The sequence below is a fragment of the Aureococcus anophagefferens genome (genome assembly GCF_000186865.1).
Source record: "Aureococcus anophagefferens unplaced genomic scaffold AURANscaffold_13, whole genome shotgun sequence".
NCBI classification, from domain to species: Eukaryota; class Pelagophyceae; order Pelagomonadales; family Pelagomonadaceae; genus Aureococcus; species Aureococcus anophagefferens.
The window spans coordinates 823,281-840,623 of NW_008705573.1; the positions used below are offsets into that span (position 1 = coordinate 823,281).

General features: G+C 71.3%; 1 protein-coding gene across 1 annotated transcript; it reads right to left on the minus strand.

The window, feature by feature from the left end:
- Positions 1–606: 606 nt before the first annotated feature.
- On the minus strand, positions 607–12,950 carry AURANDRAFT_65195 (hypothetical protein; the record flags this gene model as incomplete). Its single annotated transcript, XM_009040061.1, has 5 exons — positions 607–1,035; positions 1,252–4,228; positions 4,434–10,066; positions 11,167–12,079; positions 12,121–12,950. The coding sequence occupies 5 exons, from the start codon at positions 12,948–12,950 to the stop codon at positions 607–609; spliced, it is 10,782 nt and encodes a 3,593-aa protein (XP_009038309.1).
- Positions 12,951–17,343: the final 4,393 nt, after the last annotated feature.

Sequence of the window (17,343 nt, forward strand, 5' to 3'; positions counted from 1 at the left end):
CCCGAACTGGGCCGACGCCTGCTCCGACGGCGTCGTCGTCCACGAGGGCCGGCCGGCGGGCGCGCCGGGCTTTTTGCCGCTCGACCGCGTCGTCGGCGTCGTCCACGAGCCCCAGAGCTGCGGCTGCGTGCCGCGCTTCGAGGCGCTCGACGAAAAATACGACGTCGTGGGCTACGTCGAGGGCCGGCCCTGCTTCGGGGGGCTCTGGGACGCGTGCCTCGACAGCTCGTTCGCGTTCTCCAAGGCCCCGGGCCGCGCGGGCGACAAGGGCCACATCACGCACGTCAAGTCCCTCTGCGGCGACGACGAGCTCATCGAACTGGAGCTGAACATGATGGCGGGCAAGGACAAGCTGCTGTCGCTCGCGTCCGTCATACTGTTGGACGGCGCGTTCTTCGAGCGCGACAACCGGCTCTGCCGCTTCCGGAAGCGGCGGGGCGCGTGCCAGGCGACGTGCTGCCTCTGCTACGCCGGCGGCTGCTACTGCCCGCTCGCCGTCTCCCTCGGGCCGGGGGGCGCGCCGCCCGCGGCGGACGCGCGCGAGCCCGCCGCGGTCGCGCCGCGCGCCATGGACCGGTCATAAGCCCTACTTCGGAATTCCTAGCGCTACTTCTTATCGCGGGAGACGCCCGCGTGGCGCCGCTCGAGCTTCTTCTCGTCGCCGGCGCCCGGCGGCTTGGGCCGGAGGTCCGGCGGCAGCTCCGCGTTCTCGAGGTCCGCCATCTTGAGGCGGTAGCTCGCCTCGATGCGCACGTCGGGGTCGAGCATGGGGTTCTCCTCCGTGTCGTGGATGTCCTGGAGCTTGTCGAGCGCGCGGATCTCGCGCTCGGCCTCGACCTTGGCGAAGCTCCGCATGCCCGCGCTTTTCGCGGGCGGCTTCGGCGTCCGCGGCGGCCCGAGCGCCTCGCCGATGGCCCCGTCGCCGTCGACGAGCTTCTCCAGCGTCGCGAGGAGCGCGCGCCGCGCCTTGACGGCGGCGGCGGGCTCCGTCGCCGCCGACGCGGCCGTGAGGAGCAGCGATCGGAGCTTCGACGCCTGGGCAGGAAAAGGGTGCGAAATTCCCAACTTCAAAGGCTCCTCTCTCGGCCGGTTTCCACTCGTTTCGGCTGATTCTTGGACGAGCGATCATCTCTCGGGACGGTCTCGACGCGTGGATGCTTTTTTTTGGAACGCGCGCGGGCGGAACACTCACGTTGAAGCGACGTTGAATCACCCTTTTCCTGCCCTGTTCGACGCCTCGAGCTCCGTGACGTCCGGCAGCGGGTCGTTGGCCCGCTGGAGGATCCACGCGGACATGGCGTCGACGGGGTCGCCGTGGCAGCTCAGCGCGTCCGTCGCGACGGCGACGAGCACCGGCGGCACGGCCGCGTGCGCCGTCGACGGCCGCGCGCCGCCGCGCGCCGCCGCGAGTTCGATGCCCAAACCGCCGGCGCGCTCCTCGTTCGCGTAGGCGAGGTCCCGCAGGCCCTCGACGGCCAGCCGGTCGCGGCGCCGCTGGCCGCTCATGAAGGCGCCCTGCACCGTCTCCAGCAGCGCGACGCGCGCCGCGTGGCGCGTCAAATTGTCGGCCTTGTCGCCCGTCGCGAGCGAGACGACCTCGAGGAGCCGCGGCCCCAGCGACGGCGCCGACAGCGCGTCGCGCTCCCGCTCCTCGAGGTCCCGCGCGGCCTCCTGCAACGCCTCGAAGACGTCGCCGCCGCTCTCGAGCGCGGCCGTCGCGACGGCCGCGAGCTCCGCGGGCATGTCCTCCTCGTCGGCGACCGCGTCGAAATCCAGGTCGATCTTCGGCGATTTCCCGCTCTTGTGCGGCGGCGACGCCTGCTTCGCCGCCGCGGCCTCGCGGGACACCGCGAGGAGGTCCTGCAGGTTCGCGACGGCCTTGAGCGGCGCGGACTTGGGCCACTCGACCCTGGGCTTCGGCGCGGGCTCCGTCGTCGCGGGCCGCGACGACCCCGGCTCCGAGTCGACGGCGACGGAGCCCGCGCTCGGCGGCGGCAGGGCGCTCTGGACGAGGCTCGGGTCGTAGGACGCGACGAAGGCGAGCGCCTGCTGGATCTCCAGCGGGATCATCGCGGCCGCGCCGGCGCCGTCGCCGGCGGGCATCGCGGCCATCATGGGCGGCATCATCATCGGCGGCGCGCCCGCGGGCAGCTGCCCGCCCATCATGGGCTGCCCGGGCATCATGGGCTGCCCGCCCATCATGGGCGACGCGCCCATCATGGGCTGGGCGCCCATCATGGGCGGCGCGACCGCGGGCGGCTGCCCGGGCAGCGCCATCGGCGGCGGCGCGCCCGCCGCGCCCGGCGGCGCCGGCTGGGCGCCGAGCATGGGCGACGCGCCCGCGGGGCTCCCGGGCGGCCGCGCGGCCTGCATGCCGAACATGACGGGCCCGCGGACCTGGGCCCAGTGCGACATGGGCTGCGGCGCGAGCGCCGGCGGCGGCGCCGCGGCGTCCGGCGCGCTGAGGTGGTGCTGCACGAGGTCCTCGGCCGACGCCGTCGCGTGGCGCTGCTGGTCGAGCAACTGCTGCTGCTGGAGCGCGAGCTGCTGCTGGAAGTGGGCCTGCGCGTGCTCGTAGCGCTCCCGCGCGAGCTCCTCGGCCGTCGGCTCGGGCCGCGGCTTGTGCTCCTTGATGGCCTTCAATTTCTCGAGCATGTCGCCTAAAACCTTCTTCGTCGAGTCGCCGCCGGAGCCCGCGCCGAAGTGGGGCGACGCCTGGATCGCGAGCATGTCGCCCATGAGCTCCTCGATCTGCGCCTCGATGTGGGTCACCGTCTCCTGCTTCTCCACCTCGAGGTCCTCGGGCACGTCGCGGCCCTGGTCGTCGTAGACCTCGTCGATCTCCCGGATCTCGCCCAGGAGCTCGCCCATGAAGGCGTCGAACTGCTCCCGGCTCTTCGCGAGCGGCGTCGCCGCCTCGGCGACGATCGACGACCGCCGGCCGCCCTTCTGCGCCTCCCGGAGCTTCCCCAGGTCGCTCTTCAGCGCGAGGAAGGACGCGTTGCGCTTCTCCTTCTTCGGCGGCGGCAGGTCCTCCGGCGGCGCCGCCAACGCCAGCCGCAGGTCGTCGATCTGCTCGCCGAGCTCGACCATGTGCTGCTCGCCGATCGCGCGCCGCTCCGCGTCGCCCATGGACGCGACGGCCGCCGTCAGCGACTGGAGCTCGTCGTGCATGGCCCGCGTCGCCGGCGCGGTCTTGCCCGCGTGCGCGCGCTCCAGCGACAGCTCCTTGACGTAGGCCGCGAGGTCGTCCTTGATCGTCTCCAGCGCCGCGTCGCCGCTCATGCCCCCGTTGGACCGCACCTCCTCGAGGTCGCTCAGCACGCTCCGGAACTTGCGCTGGCGCGCCTTGCCCAGCGTCTCGGCGGCGATCGACGCGCGCATGCGCGTCTTCAACACCGACGCGCGGCTCGACACGTCCGCGTAGCGCGCGCGGATCTCCTCCGCCTTCTGGATGGAGCTCACGTCGCGCTGCTCCGCGATGCGGTCGTACTGCTGGCGCAGCGCCTTGGCCTCCGCGTTCGCGGTGACGTAGGACCGCCGCGCGGCTTGCGCGGGCGACTCGGGCTTCGGCGGCGCCGCGGCCCACGGGGGCGTGAAGCCCATGACGGGCGCGAAGCCCGGGTGCGCGCCGGACTCGCGGAGCGACTGGGGCTGCCCGGCGAAGGGCCAGGGCTGCTGGGGCGCCGCCGCCGCGGGCGGCGGCTGGCCCTGGGCCTTGGCGATGGCCGCCTTGAGCTCCTCGGCTTTCGCGGTCGCCGCCACGTACTTGTCGCGGTAGTCCGCGGCGGCCGCGGCGAGCGCGGGGTCGCCGGAGTCGGCGACGGACTCGTACTGCTTCCGCAGGACCTCGGCGGCGCCGGCGGTCTCGACGTACTGCGCCTGCATCTGGAGCACCGCGCCCGTCTGGAGGTTCGACGACGGCGGCCGCGGCTTCTCGGCCTCCGCGGCGGCCGCGGCCGCGGCGGGCTTCTCCTCCTTCTTCGGCGTCGTGGCGCCGAGCGACCCGCCGAAGGACCCGGCCATGAGCGACACGGGCGCCTTGGGCTTGGAGAGCACGGTGCCCCGGGCCTTCGCGGCCTTTTGCGCGTCCGCGCCCCGGGGCTTGCCGCGCGACTCGGGCTTCGCCGCGGGCGCCACGGAGAAGCCGTTCTCGGAGCGGATGAGGTTGCCCTGGAAGTCGCTCAGCTTCTCGAGGTTGCCCTCGGGCACGAGCACGTACTCCGACCTGTGTGGAATTCAACCACTGGTTTGGGTGGTTCTGACCAAACTTCAGCATTCTCTAGCTCGGTCACATCGAAGTCGATTCGGCTGATTTTTGGACGAATCGATTGCTCTCGTCGAGTTCTCGAAGCACAGCCGAAGGGATTGCGTCGAAACTGTCGCATACGCTCAAATTGAAGTCGGGTTAAAGATTTGAATTCCACGCAGACTCCGACGTGTCGCTCCAGAGCAGCTCCTCGCGGTCCAATTTCCGGCTGACCATGATCGTGTGCTGGTTCTGGAGGCAGCCGTGGACCCAGCTCAGGTCGGTCTGGATCTGGCGCATGCACACGAGCTTCGACGCCGTCTGCGTGTCCGCGTCGAGGCCCACGGTGGACGCGCCGACGGACCGCGGGCCGCTGCTCGGCCGCGACGAGTTGGGCGTCCGCGCGCGGTTCGCGTCCCGTAAGTTGGTCTGGAGCTCGTTGTAGGCCGACGTCATGCGGTCTAACACGCCCGAGAGCTTCTGGGCCCGCGAGTGCGTCGCGAGGTAGCGCCCGCGGATGGCCTCGAAGAGCGACGACACGCGGGCGAACGTCTCCTGGAGCTTCGTGAGCGCCTGCTGCTGGGGGCTCAGCCAGAGCTCGCCGAGCTTCGCGTGGGACCGGTGCCGCAGCCACTCGTCGTTGACGACGCGCTCGATCTTCTTCTCCATGGAGAAGCGGCGCACGCGGACCGTGCCCCGTCTTTGAGTTCCGCGGACGCCCGCGGCCGGCAGGGGCTCCTCCTTCGTCGACGACGAGTCCTTGGACGCGTCGTCGGCGTCGTCGCCGGGCCGGGGCACGGACTTGGTCCGCTCTTTCGAGTCGTCGCTGTCGCTGGAGTCGGAGGTCTCCCGGTCGCGGCGCTCTTTTCGCGCGGCCGCGAGGCGGCTCTTGGGCGGCTCTTCCTTCGGCGGCGGCTTCTCCTCCTCCGGCGGCGGCTCCTCGGCAGGCGTCTTGGGCTTCTCCGGCGGCTTCTCGGCCTCGGTTTTCGGTTCGTCGTCGTCCTCCTCCGCGTCTTCCCGGATGACGTTGCTCTTCTGCTTCTTCAGCATGTCGCGCCGGTTGTCCGCCTGCGGCGGCGCGCCGGGCGCGCCGCCCTCCGTGGACTTGCGGCGGTTGCCGATGTTCGTGCCCGCGGAGCCGCGGCGCAGCTGCGACGTCTGCCGGCCGAGCGCGAACTTGGACATGCCGCGCTTCACGCCGCGCTTCTTCGCCGGCGGCGCGGACGGCGCCACGGTCGCCGTCTCCGTCGTCGGCGGCGGCGCCTCCTCGGCCTCGCGCGGCGGCGGGCGCGCCGCCTCCTTCTCCGCGGCCGCGCGCGCGGCCGCGGCCGCGCGCGCGACGTCGTCGGCCGCCGACGGCGCGTCGACGAAGCCTCCCGGGTCCGCGACGGCGATGGCGCGCGTGACGGCCTCGGCGGCGTCGACGGCCGCGTCGGCGACGTCCGCGACGGAGACGAGCGTCGCCATCTCCCATCTTCTAAGCTCCCGGCCCTCGCAGTCCTCGAAGGCCATCTGCGCGACCTCGGACGCGAGGCCCGCGGACGTCTGGTGGACCTCCATCGTGTCGTGCTTCGTCTCCAGCGTGCGCCGCATCTTCCCCAGCTCCGCGTCGCAGGACTGCTTCAGGCGCCGCGCGTTCATGACGAGCTTCCGCCGGTGGTTGTCCCGCTCCTCGAGCACGGCGAGGTGCTGCTGGTCCATGCGCTCCGCGGCCAAGACCAAGTTCTCGCACCGCGCGGACGCGGTCGCGTAGCGCGCGGAGTGCTCCGCGATCTGGCGGCTCATGAAGTCCCGCACCTCCGCGGCGACCTGCTGCTCCCGCGCCGCCAAACCCAGGGCCCGCCCGAGCTGCGCGAGCGCCGCGGCCGCGGCCGTGCCCCGCGCGTGCGTGAACTGTTTCGCGTCGCGCGCCGCGACGCAGTGGAGCCGGTCCGCCTTCCGCGCGCCCAGGGCCTCGAGGCGGTAGCCCGCGGACGGCAGCAGCTCGCGCGCGTTGCCCTCGCGGAGCCGCAGCGAGTTGTGGAGGAGGAGCGGCGGCGCCTGCGGGCCCTCGGCGGACTGCAGGATCTCGCAGCCCGCGCGCGCGTGCGCCACGGACGCGCGGTCGAGAAAGTCGCCGTAGCCGCCGAGGAACGCGGCACCCAACACGTCCAAATCGATGGGCGGCCGGATGACGTCCTTGTCCACGGCCTTGTCGCAGCCGTCGACGACCAGCACGTCGCCGGGCCAGTGGGGCATGATCTTCGCCCTGGACACGTAGCCGCCGCCGTCGTCGTCGTCGCCCTTGACCCGCTGCTTCAGCGAAAACTTGACGAAGCCCGCCTCCTCGCCGTGGGCCAGGGCCGTGCGCCGCCGCCAGTCCTCGACGTCCTGCTGGCCGTGGCGCCGGTGCGCGTCGAGCATGTCCGAGACGCCGCCCGTGACGTCGTCCAACAACCGTTCCAATTCCCGGACGCGCCGCCGCTCGAGCTCCAGGTCGACCTCGCGCGTGCGCTTCAGCTCCGCCTTGAAGCCGTCGCGGCTCGCCGTGACCTCCTGCATGCGCGCGGTCGCCTGCTTCCGCGCCTCGCCCGCGACCAACAGCTCGACGCGGTGCTCCTCGACGATCTTCGCGCACCGCAGCTCCGCGTCCTTGATCATGCCGACGTCGTCGTCGACCTGCTTCTGTAACGCGAAGACCTCCTGGCGGCTCTGGGACGCCATCTCGCGGGCCTGCTCCAGCTCGATGCCTAAGTGCGTCGTCGTCTTCTGCTGCACGGCCATGCGCTCCCGCAACACCTCGGCCTCCATGACGGCCGCGTGCGCGTCCTCGGACGTCTTCACGGCGCGCTCCGCGTCCCGCAGCTTGAACTCGCACATCTCGAGCTCCTCCTGGACCTCCCGGAAGTCGCGCTCCGTGTCGATGTTGTGCACTCGCAGCGCCTTGAAGCTCGCCGCGGCCGCGGGCACGGCCGTGATCTGCCGTTCGAGGACGTCCGCGCGCGCCTTCGCCGCGAGGCACGCGGCGTCCTTCGCGATAAACATCTGCTCCCAGACCTCGGCGACGCACGTCGCCGCGGCCTTTTCGGCGGCGGCCTGCGCGGACGCCATCGTGTCCTCGGGCTCGCGCGCGACCTCCTCGAAGTTTTCGAAGCCGTGCATGAAGGCCTCGGCCGCGGACCCGGGCAGGAGGTCGTCGTAGCCCCGCGCGAGCTCGCGGTCGCGCTCCTCCTCCTCGCGCTCGAGGCGCTCCTGCTCCTTCTGGCGGAGGAGCGCGAGCTCCTCCTCCAGTTCCCAGAGCTTCGCCGCCAACACGTGCGTGACGGGCTTCGCGGCCGACGACGCCTCGTCGTCGTCGTCGAAGGTCCCGGCCCGTTGGGGTTTCGGCGGCGACTCGGGTCCGCACAGGCGGTCGATGAGATGCTCCACGGTGCCCGTCTCGTCGAGCAGCCGCGCGTGGCACATGGCCTTGAGCTTGTCCTTGCCCCGGTGCTCGTTCGCGACGACGTGGAGCTCCTCGCGCGTCGGCGGCGGCGGCGCCGTGAGCGTCGACGCCGCGCCGAGGCGCTCGATGGCCTCCGTGCGCGCCTCGGAGGGCTCCCGCGCGCCGTCGAGCTTCAGGCCGTCGGACGACAGCGGCCGCTCGTAGGACGCCGTCACGGGCCGGCCCTCGGACGTGTGCGTCTTGCGCTCCGGCTGGTCCTGGAGGCCCGCGTCGGCGAGGGCCGTCAGAGCATCCAGGTCCCGGCGCATCTGCTCGAGCTCGCTCTCGGACTGGTAGTGCGCGACCTGCTCCGCGTGGAGCGCCGTCTCCGCGACCTCGCGCGCGTCGCGCGCGTCCTGGGCTCGCGCGTTCGCGTCGCCGAGCATGGCCCGCGCCGCGTCGCGCTGCGACTCGACGTTGACGACCGTGGCCGTCAAAGCCAGGATGTCGTTGCCCTGGGTCTCCAACACCATCTTGTGCTCGCGGTTCTCGCGCTTCACGTGCGCGAGCTCGGCCATCAACTTCTTGCCCTCGGCCCGCGCGGCCCTGAGGAGCGCGTCGGAGTCCTCCAGGGCCTTCTCCGCCCTATCCTGGAGCGTCTCGGCGGCGAGGAGCTTCGTGTCGTGGGCGACGGCGTCCTCGAGCTTGGCGCGCCTCATCGCGGCCACCAAAGCGTCGGACTGTTTCTTGTCGGACGCGAAGGCCGCGGCGGCGGCGTCGTGGGCCGCGTTGAGGTGCTCCGCCTTCCGCCGCGCGCGCTGCTCCTCGAAGTACTTCTCCTTGACGCGCTGGACGCGCTCGAGGCCCGCCTCGCGCACCTGCGTGACGACCGTCGCGTAGCGCGCGTCCTCGACGGACTCGCCGAGGTGGAGGTAGAGCAGCCAGAGCGCCGTCGCGAGCTGGCGGCGGTGCTCCGGCGCCGCGCGGCGGCAGGCGCGGCGCACGAACTGGTGCGCGCCGACCGTGTGGCAGTAGAGGCCGTTGTACGTGTCGTCGACGAGCCGGTGGCTCAGGCCTAAACGCAGCAGCGTGCTCCGGTCGAGCCCGAGCTTCCGCAGCTCGCCCACGGGGCAGAGCTTCTTCGCGCGCGCCGCGCGCAGCTTCGTGCTCTCCTGCTGGCTCAGCGTGTAGGCCGCGCGGAGCAGCGCGTGCGGCTCCGTCGACTCCGGGCGCTGCGCGGGCGCCTCGGGCTCCGGGTCCTCCGAAACCTCCGGCGCGCCCGGCCGCGCGCCTAGACCGCGGAGCCAGGCCAGGGCCGTGCCCGGCCGGTCGTCGTCGGTCTGGTCGAAGTTGGGCTTCGCGTAGGTCGAGTCGTCGAGGCTCGGCGCCGCGTCCGTCAAAACCGTCGCGCCGCCGCCGTCCTCTTCTTCGAGCCGCGCCCACGCGGGCTCGTCCGGCGCGCCCTGCTCCAGCTCCGCCGTCAGGTCGTCGTCAAAAAGCGCCGGCGGCGCGTCGTCGTCGTCGTGGAGCGTCGGGGGGAGACCGAGAGCTTCCCGCATTTCGATGACGTTCTTCGGCAGCACGTTCAGGCGTTTGCCCGCGCGCGCGACGACGGTCGCGAGCCAGGCCTCGACGTGCGTCGCCGGGAGCCGCGCCTCGGCGAAGAGCGTGTCCTTCTCCAGAGATCCGGCGAACGCGCGGAAGGGCGGCGCGTCGCCCGCGGAGCCCAGCGTGCCCGAGCGGTCCGGCAGAGCCTCGTCGCCCTCGAATTCGACCCTCCGGGACTCCCACCAGCGGTCCAGCGTGCCCACGTCGGGCACGAAGTGGGGGTCCCGCGCCTGGGCGTTGTCCTGGGTCATCTCCTGCTGGATCAACGCCGAGATCTCGCCGAGCGACGGCGGCGGGCCCTCGAGGGACGCCTCGGCCGACGCGCCGCGGCTCGCGGCGGCCGGCGACCGCACCACGCGCGCGCCGCCGCCGGGCCTCGCCTCGCGCGGCGCCGCGCTCGACGCGGGCCGCAGCGGGCCCGGGAACTCGTCGTCGGGCGGCCGCTTCGCGCGCTCCTTGGGTTTCGCGGCCGGGAACTCGTCGTCGGGCGGCCGCCGCGCGCGCTCCTTCGCCTTGGCCGCCGCGTCCGCGAGCTTCTGCGCGAGGCCCAGCAGCTCCTGGTCCGTGCGCCCGAAGGTGCGCCCGAGCATGACGCACTTGAAGGCGCTCGGGTCCTCGCCGGACTCCTCGCGCTCGCGCCGCAGCAGCTCCGCGCGCTCCCGCGTCTCCATCTCGAACTCGCTCCGCGCGCTGTTGCGCGGGTGCGCGGACCGCGACGCGGCGCGCGGCTCGTCGGCCTTGGCGCTCGCCGCGGGCGCGGGCGCGCCCACGCCCAGCGGGGGCAGGTCCACCAGAGGGGGCATTGGCTAGGCGGGCTCCATCGTTATCGAGAGAGGTTTCATCAGGGATTTCAGCCGATGTTGCACAACTTGCAGCCCCCGATGGAGCCAGCAAATATCGTGAACGCATAAGCTGAAGTGAGTGGATTACGTGCGATGGTGCTCCCCGAGGGGATCGTGCGTGTCGTGGACGCCGTCGGCTCATGGGATCGACGCGTATGTGAGGAGGCATGCGCAGCACTCCCTACACTTTTGGAGGGCTGGATCCAAGGAGGCGGTGATGTGAATGAGCGAACCGCGGATGGAGAACCGCTGCTCGTGTACTTGCTGGATGCGGCTCGTTCAGCGAAGGCACCAGTAGAAGCCATTAAAGTTGTGCTGGCGGCCGGCGCCGACCCTGACGCGCACTTGAACGACATGGAATCGTCCGAGACACCGTTCACAGCGGCACTATGGTTTGCTGGCTTGGGGATGGATCATGGTTGGCGCGACGTCGTCTGTGAGCTCATCGCACACGGAGCGCAGCTGGATTTACGGGACTGCGACGGCGATACTCCGTTAAAGATTGTTCTTCAAATTAGCTTTGATTACTCAAAGATAAAGTTCGATTTGTTACATCTTTTGCTCAGACACGGCGCGGACTTGTCAAAGTCAGAGACGTTGATGGATCTGTTCGACGACACAGTAGTCGACTCCCGACTACGTCATTCGGGGGTCGATTCGGGGGTCGATTACGAAAGCGTCGTCGAAGCCCATTACAGGGCGCGCGCGCTCCTCACAGCCGTCATCTCCGCGGGAAGCTGGAGAAAATACCTCCACGAGCCCCGCGTTCGGGTCGACACGCTCCGCGTGCTCTGTGCGCGCGGCCGCGCGGCGCCGCCGCCAGGGCCGCTCGCGCGGCTCTTTCCATGCGATGCGCCGTGCGCGGGCAGCGTCCGCGCGCGACGCGTCGTGCCCCTCGACGTCTTCCGGAAGATCCTTGGCTTCTGGCGCAGCGATCGCGACGAGTTACCGCCGCTGGATGATCCGTTTCCCGCCGAGGCTTCCGCGGCCGTCGGCAGTCCGTCGGACTCGTCGCCGGAGCTGGAGTCCCCCTTCTCTGAGTCCGGAGAAGCTTAAGCTCCCACCGCCCGCGCCCGCTTCTTCTTGCGCTGCCGCGGGTTGGGCCGCTTGCCCTCGCGGAGCTGGCCGCCGCCCGCGAGGGCCGCGCGGGACCGGTGCGCCGCGGCCGCCGCGCCCGGCGCGTAGGCCGGGAGCTTCGCGACGGCCTCGAAGAGCGCGGCCGTGGCCGCGGCGCCGCGGCCCGAGTCGACGACCCAGGCGCTCGCGAAGGGCGCGGCGGCCTTGCCCGTGCCGTGCGGGTGCGCGTACTCGTAGGGGGGCCGGCCGCGCGCGGGGCTCACGAAGAACGGCGCCGCGCCCGTTTCGGCGCACGCGTCCGCGAAGTACTTTTTTTCGGCGACGTACGCGGGCAGCAGCAGCGCGAAGGGCCGGCCGCAGGCCAGGGCGAAGGCCAGGCACCGCTCCTTGTGGTCGCCGCTGTAGGGCGGGTTCGTCACGAGCGCGTCGAACGTCGACCGGTCGCCGGGTTCTCGGTACGCGCGCGACGCGTAAAAGTCCGTCGCGGGGTTCGTCGCGTTGCGGAAGCCCAGGGCTCGCAACCGCGTCTCCGCGGCGCCGTCGCAGTAGTAGGGGTCGAGGATCGCGGCGCCGGCGCCGTCGCCGCAGAGCGCGCGCAACGCTGGAGCGACGTCGCGGAAGGCCTGCTCGCTCGTCTCGAAGTGGTCGCCGTAGTCCGTGTCCCAGGCGTACTTGGCCGCCAACGCCGTCGCCGCCTGGCCGCCCGCCGCCGGGTGCGGCGCGTGTGGTGGACTCAGCTTGCGCTGCTTCTTCTTGCGCTTCGCCGACGGCGCTGCCGCGCCGCAGGCCTCGACGAGCGCTGAGAGCTCTGCGTCCGCGGCGCGCTTCTTCTTCTTCTTGCCGCCGCGGACCAGCGGCTTCGTCGCCTTCGACGGCTCCATCCGCTCCTCCTCCTCTTGGCTTCAAGATTGGTTCAACAGCCTCATGTTGCCGAAAATTACGCGTCGCCCTCGACGGCGAGGCCCGGCCCGAGGCTCGTCGTCACGCCCCGCTTCCGCAGCTCCTGGAGCTCCTTGTGCCGGCGCTTCGTCGTCCACAACTTCTGCTTGTTCTTCGTCGGGGTGTAGCGCCAGCCGCCGTCGCAGCCCGAGCACTGCTCGTGGCAGGTCGGCGAGCCGGCGACGTCGACGCCGCGGGCGCCCAGCCCGTCGAGGATGGCCTTGCCGAGCGCGTTGTCGCCCGAGAGGAGCTCGTCCGCGACCTGCGCGTGCAGACACTTGACGTCCTCGAGCTTGCCCTGCGAGATGCCCGCGATGCCCGAGCCCATGGCGTGGGAAAACGCGTCCTCTCCCAGGCGCTCGACGGCGCGCCGCTCCGCGTCCGTGCCCTCGACGAGGCTGCGGCGCGTCGCCGCGTGGCGCGCGTTGACGCGGTCCAGGGAGTCGCGGTGTTTCGAGGCGTCGGCGCCGTCGACGAGCAGCGCCTTCGACACGGTCCGCACGGCGTCGTCGCGCTCCCACGCGTCGATGGCCTCGCAGAGGTGGGGGCACGTGAGGCGCACGAGGCCCGCGCCGAATTTGTGGACGGAGGGATCCTGGAGCGTGGCCTGCGGAAATCCGCGGCGGCAGAGGCTCGCCGCGGGCACGCCGATGGTCTGCGTGCGATGACCCAGCTGGTGCGCCTCGATGGCCTCGACGTCCGGGGCCGCCGGCGGCCGCGTCGCCCAGCGGGATGCGATCTCCGGGGCGAGGCGCCGCGTCGGGAGCGGCGGTGCCGGCGGCGGCGGCGGCGCGGCGACGTGCGCCGCTGGGACAGCCGCTTGTCGCACCATGCAGGTCGACAACATGCGCCGCCCCGTAATTGCGAGCATGGCTAGGAGGAACCGGGCGCTCATCAAGCTACTGGGACGCGAGCGCTCATCAAGTAGCACCCAAGACTAGGGCAACCATCGACGAGCGCTGCACCGACTCTTCAACGTCCTTCACCAATCCTGGGAGCAGTTGTAGCGAAACTTTGGGCTCTGGGCAGCCTTCCGCCATCAAGAGATGGCGACTGCAATGAAGATCGTGGCCGTAGCCTGGCTCGTGGCCTTGGCCAGCGCCCAGACCGGCGGCGGCGCGCCGCCCGACGACAGCGGCGGCGCGCCGCCCGACGACAGCGGCGGCGGCTCGGCCCCCGACGACAGCGGCGCGGCGTCGACGTCCTGCGCCACGGACGGCTCGTCGGCGACCTACACGGAGTCCATCGCCACGGACGGCCGGAACATCGCCGTGCGCACGATCACGACGTCGACCTGCCCGAACCACGAGAGCTACTGCACGGGCAAGTCCGCCGTGTCCGGCTGCGGCGCCGTCGGCGAATCCGGCGACTACACGGAAGCGACGGACCAGGGCGTGAGCAAGGCCGTGCCCGCGGAGCCCATCCTCAAGACGACATACACGCCCGAGGACGTCAAGTGCGAGATGGGCCCCATCGCCTACGCGCTCAACGGCGTCTCCATCTTCTCCGGGTCCGTGAGCAGCGACTGCGAGACGCTGGACGTCGAGGACTCCATGGCCGAGTGGAGCGGCTTCGACTGCTGCAGCGGCCATTCGGAGACGTCGGGCATGTACCACTACCACTTCCCGCCGTCGTGCCTCATGGCGCAGCTCGACGACTACAGCGACGGCCATAGCCCCCAGATCGGCTGGTCCTTCGACGGCTTCCCCATCTACGGGCCCCTGGGCCCCGGCGGCGTCGAGATCGCCAATTGCGGCGTAGCCGGCGCGGACGCGACGTACTGCCAGGACGAGTGCGGCGGCTACGAGGGCGCGCTCGCGGGCGTCGACGACTTCACGTACCGCTACTACTTCACGGGAAAGACGTCGGACCTGGACAGCCTGCCGTCGGACCCGAAGCCGGACGACGCGGACTACTACTATCCGTTCACGATCAACTGCTACCGGGGCTGCACCTACGACGAGATATCCTCGGGCTCCTGCGACGGCGCGTCCGGCGTCGTGAACGGCTACGTCGCCGAGCCGAACGCGGGCGTCACGGAGATCCTGGGCGTCCAGTGCCTCGACGGCCTCGGCTACGACGACTACGTGTCGACGGCGTCGACGGACGACGTCCCCGCCGCGGGCGCCACGGACGACGGCGGCGGCGGCCAGTGGGGCGCCGCGGACGACGGCGCCGCCGCGGGCGCCGCGGACGACGGCGCCGCCAGCGGCGGCCAGTGGGGCGCCGCGGACGACGGCGCCGCCGCGGACGACGGCAGCGTCACGGCGTCGAGCCAGATGACGAACACGTACGCGCTCGACAGCTCCGAATGTTACGCGCCGACGGAGGAGGGCGGTTGGGGCTACTGCGGCGCGCCGACGTGCCGCAACCAGTACATCACGTGCTCCGACGAGGGCGGCGGCCCGCCGGTGGTCAACGGCGTCTACGGCGAGTACCGGTCCGACTACGCGGCCGACGGCTCGGACTGCACGTCCTTCCTCGACATGAGCGACTACGAGGAGATCACGGACTGGGGCTTCAACGGCCGCTGCGACGACACGTGCACGCAGCGCACGGACGGCGTCTGCGACGGCGCGTTCCTCGAGCAGGTCATCCAGGGCCCGTCGATCAAGTGGGCCTTTTGCAACGACAAGTGGCTCATCCTCATGACCTCCGGCGAGGGCGGCGTCTTCGAGCCGCACCTCAACAACGTGCCGAGCCCACCGCTCGGCGTGTCCGGCGGCGTGACCTACTGCACGGGCGACCCGACGCGCACCGTCGACCGCTACTACAGCCTCCAGTACCCGCTCGACGTCGTCGACTTCGACGAGGGCGTCTGGACGAACAACGTCGACCTCTTCGACGGCACGGCGGGCAACGAGGGCATCCCCTACCTCTACGACGACGGCCTCGGCATCGGCACCTACGGCCTGCCCGACGGCGCGGGCGTCGGCATCACGGTCAACGGCATGCAGAACTGGGTCACGCAGAACAACCGCGGCGAGTGGAACCAGCCGACCTGCGAGACGTCGCCCTGCAACCTCCACGTCGGCCAGGGCGCGGGCCAGCCCCACGTCCACGGCGACCTCTTCAGCGACAGCCACCAGTGCCTCTACGGCACGTCGAACTACACGTCCACGGCGTCGCACCCGCCCATCGTCGGCTTCGGCGCTGACGGCCACCTCATCTACGGCCGCTACCTCGGCGACGACGCGCCGGGCTTCGCGTCGCCGCTCTTGGACGAGTGCAGCGGCCACACGCACGACGACTCGACGACCGACGAGTACGGCGTCGACCTCGGGGCGACGTACCACTACCACACGCAGATCTTCGACTACACCTGCGGCATGGGCAACGACCGCTGCGACGACGGCGACGAGGTCGTCATCTCGACGACGGGCCCGCTCTTCTGCTTCCGCGCGGACCTGAGCCAGCAGGAGGGGTCGAGCGCGCTGCTCTCGTTCACGACGTCCGACGCGTACGCGGAGGACCTCGACATGATGTACGCCTGCTGCGACATGACGGACTACTACGCCATCACGGGCCTGGACCAGAAGGACGCCTCCGACTTCTTCTCCGACGACTCGACGTGCGTCGTCGCGGCGCATCCGGACAACGGCGCGTACGCGTCCGACTTCTGCGAGCCCGGCGACACGCTCTACAGCGGCAACGGCTGCCACGTGGACTGCGACGACGGCTACGCGGCGTCGGGCATCACGCGCTGCGTCGAGGGCGCCTTCGTCGAGTACGCGACGTGCGAGGCCGACGGCACCGCGGACGCGGCCGGCGGAGCAGGAAAAGAGTGATTCAAGCTCTCTTCAATATGAGCGTTCCGCGCGCGCGCGTTCCAAAAAAAAGCATCCACGCGTCGAGAGCGCTCCGAGAGATGATCGCTCGTCCAAAAATCAGCCGAAACGAGCGGAAAACGACCGAGATAGGAGCCTTTGAAGTTGGGAATTTCGCACCCTTTTGCTGCCCAGGCGGCGGGCGTCGCGACGACGACGCCCAAGCCGACGCCGCGGCCGACGGCGGCGCCGACGCCCTGCGGCGACGGCGCCTGGGTCTCGTCCAAGGGCGGCTGCGACTGGGTCGCGGGCAACGCCGACAAGCGCTGCGGCAAGTACGACGACGACGGGAAACTCGCGTCCGACGTCTGCTTGACGACCTGCGGCGGCTGCGTGGTGCCGCCGTCCGCGGCCCCCACGGCGGCCTGCGTCGACTCCGTGTCCTTCCGCATCTCCGGCAAGGCCTGGAAGGACTGCGGCTGGGTCTCGGACTACCCGTCGCGCTGCGCGGAGGTTTCGGACGAGGGCGAGCCCGCGGAGACGGCCTGCGCGGTGTCCTGCGGCACGTGCGGCGGCGCGCCGCCGACGCCCGGCCCGACCGTGTCGCCGACGCCGCGGCCCGTGGCGACGCTGTCGAAGAAGAAGAAGAAGAGCGGCTCCGCGAATTCCGCGTCGACGGATTTGGTCGCGGTGCTCGCGATCTTCGCGGTCGCGCTCGTCGTCGCGGCGGCCGTCGCCCTCGTGCGCCTGGAGCACGCGACGGGCTACTTCTCCAACACGGGCGGCAAGGTCGAGACGGACAACCCGAAGCCGCCCGACCCGTCGCTCAACGACTTCGACGCGATCGAGCTCGAGGAGCCGCGGCAGGAGGAGAGCGAGGACACGCGGCTCCACGCGTCCCACTTCTTCCACGCGGCGCCGTCGGTCGTCAAGGCCGACGCGCGCAAGGTCGCCGGGGACTGGGCGCTCAAGGTCATCAACTCCGAGATCGACGACGACAAGTACGGCCAGGGCCACCACGAGCAGATGATCAGCCTGAAGCGCCTCATCCGCAAGGGCGACGCCGACGCCCTCGACGAGTGCGTCGAGATCAAGGAGAAGTACGGGGGCCTCGACGTCGACGCGCCGGAGATCCGCGCCAAGGCCGCCAACGCGATGCTCCGCTACCACGCCGTCGTCGCCAAGGGCCAGGCCCACCCCTGGAACGAGGCCGTCACGCAGGCGGGCACCACGGCCATCTGAGCCCGTGTCGCCCGGCCTTCACCCCGAACTTAACGCCCGAGGAACGCGCGGAGCTTCGTCCGGGGACCGAGCGGGAGGCCCAGGTCCCGGAGGTCCTCCGCGGAGAGGAGCGCGAGCGTGTCGAGGTCGAGGATCTCCTCGCGCTCGAAGAGCTCGACGTACTTGGCGCCCGCGACGGCCGCGACGACGGACGCCACCGTGTCCTCGGCCGCCGGC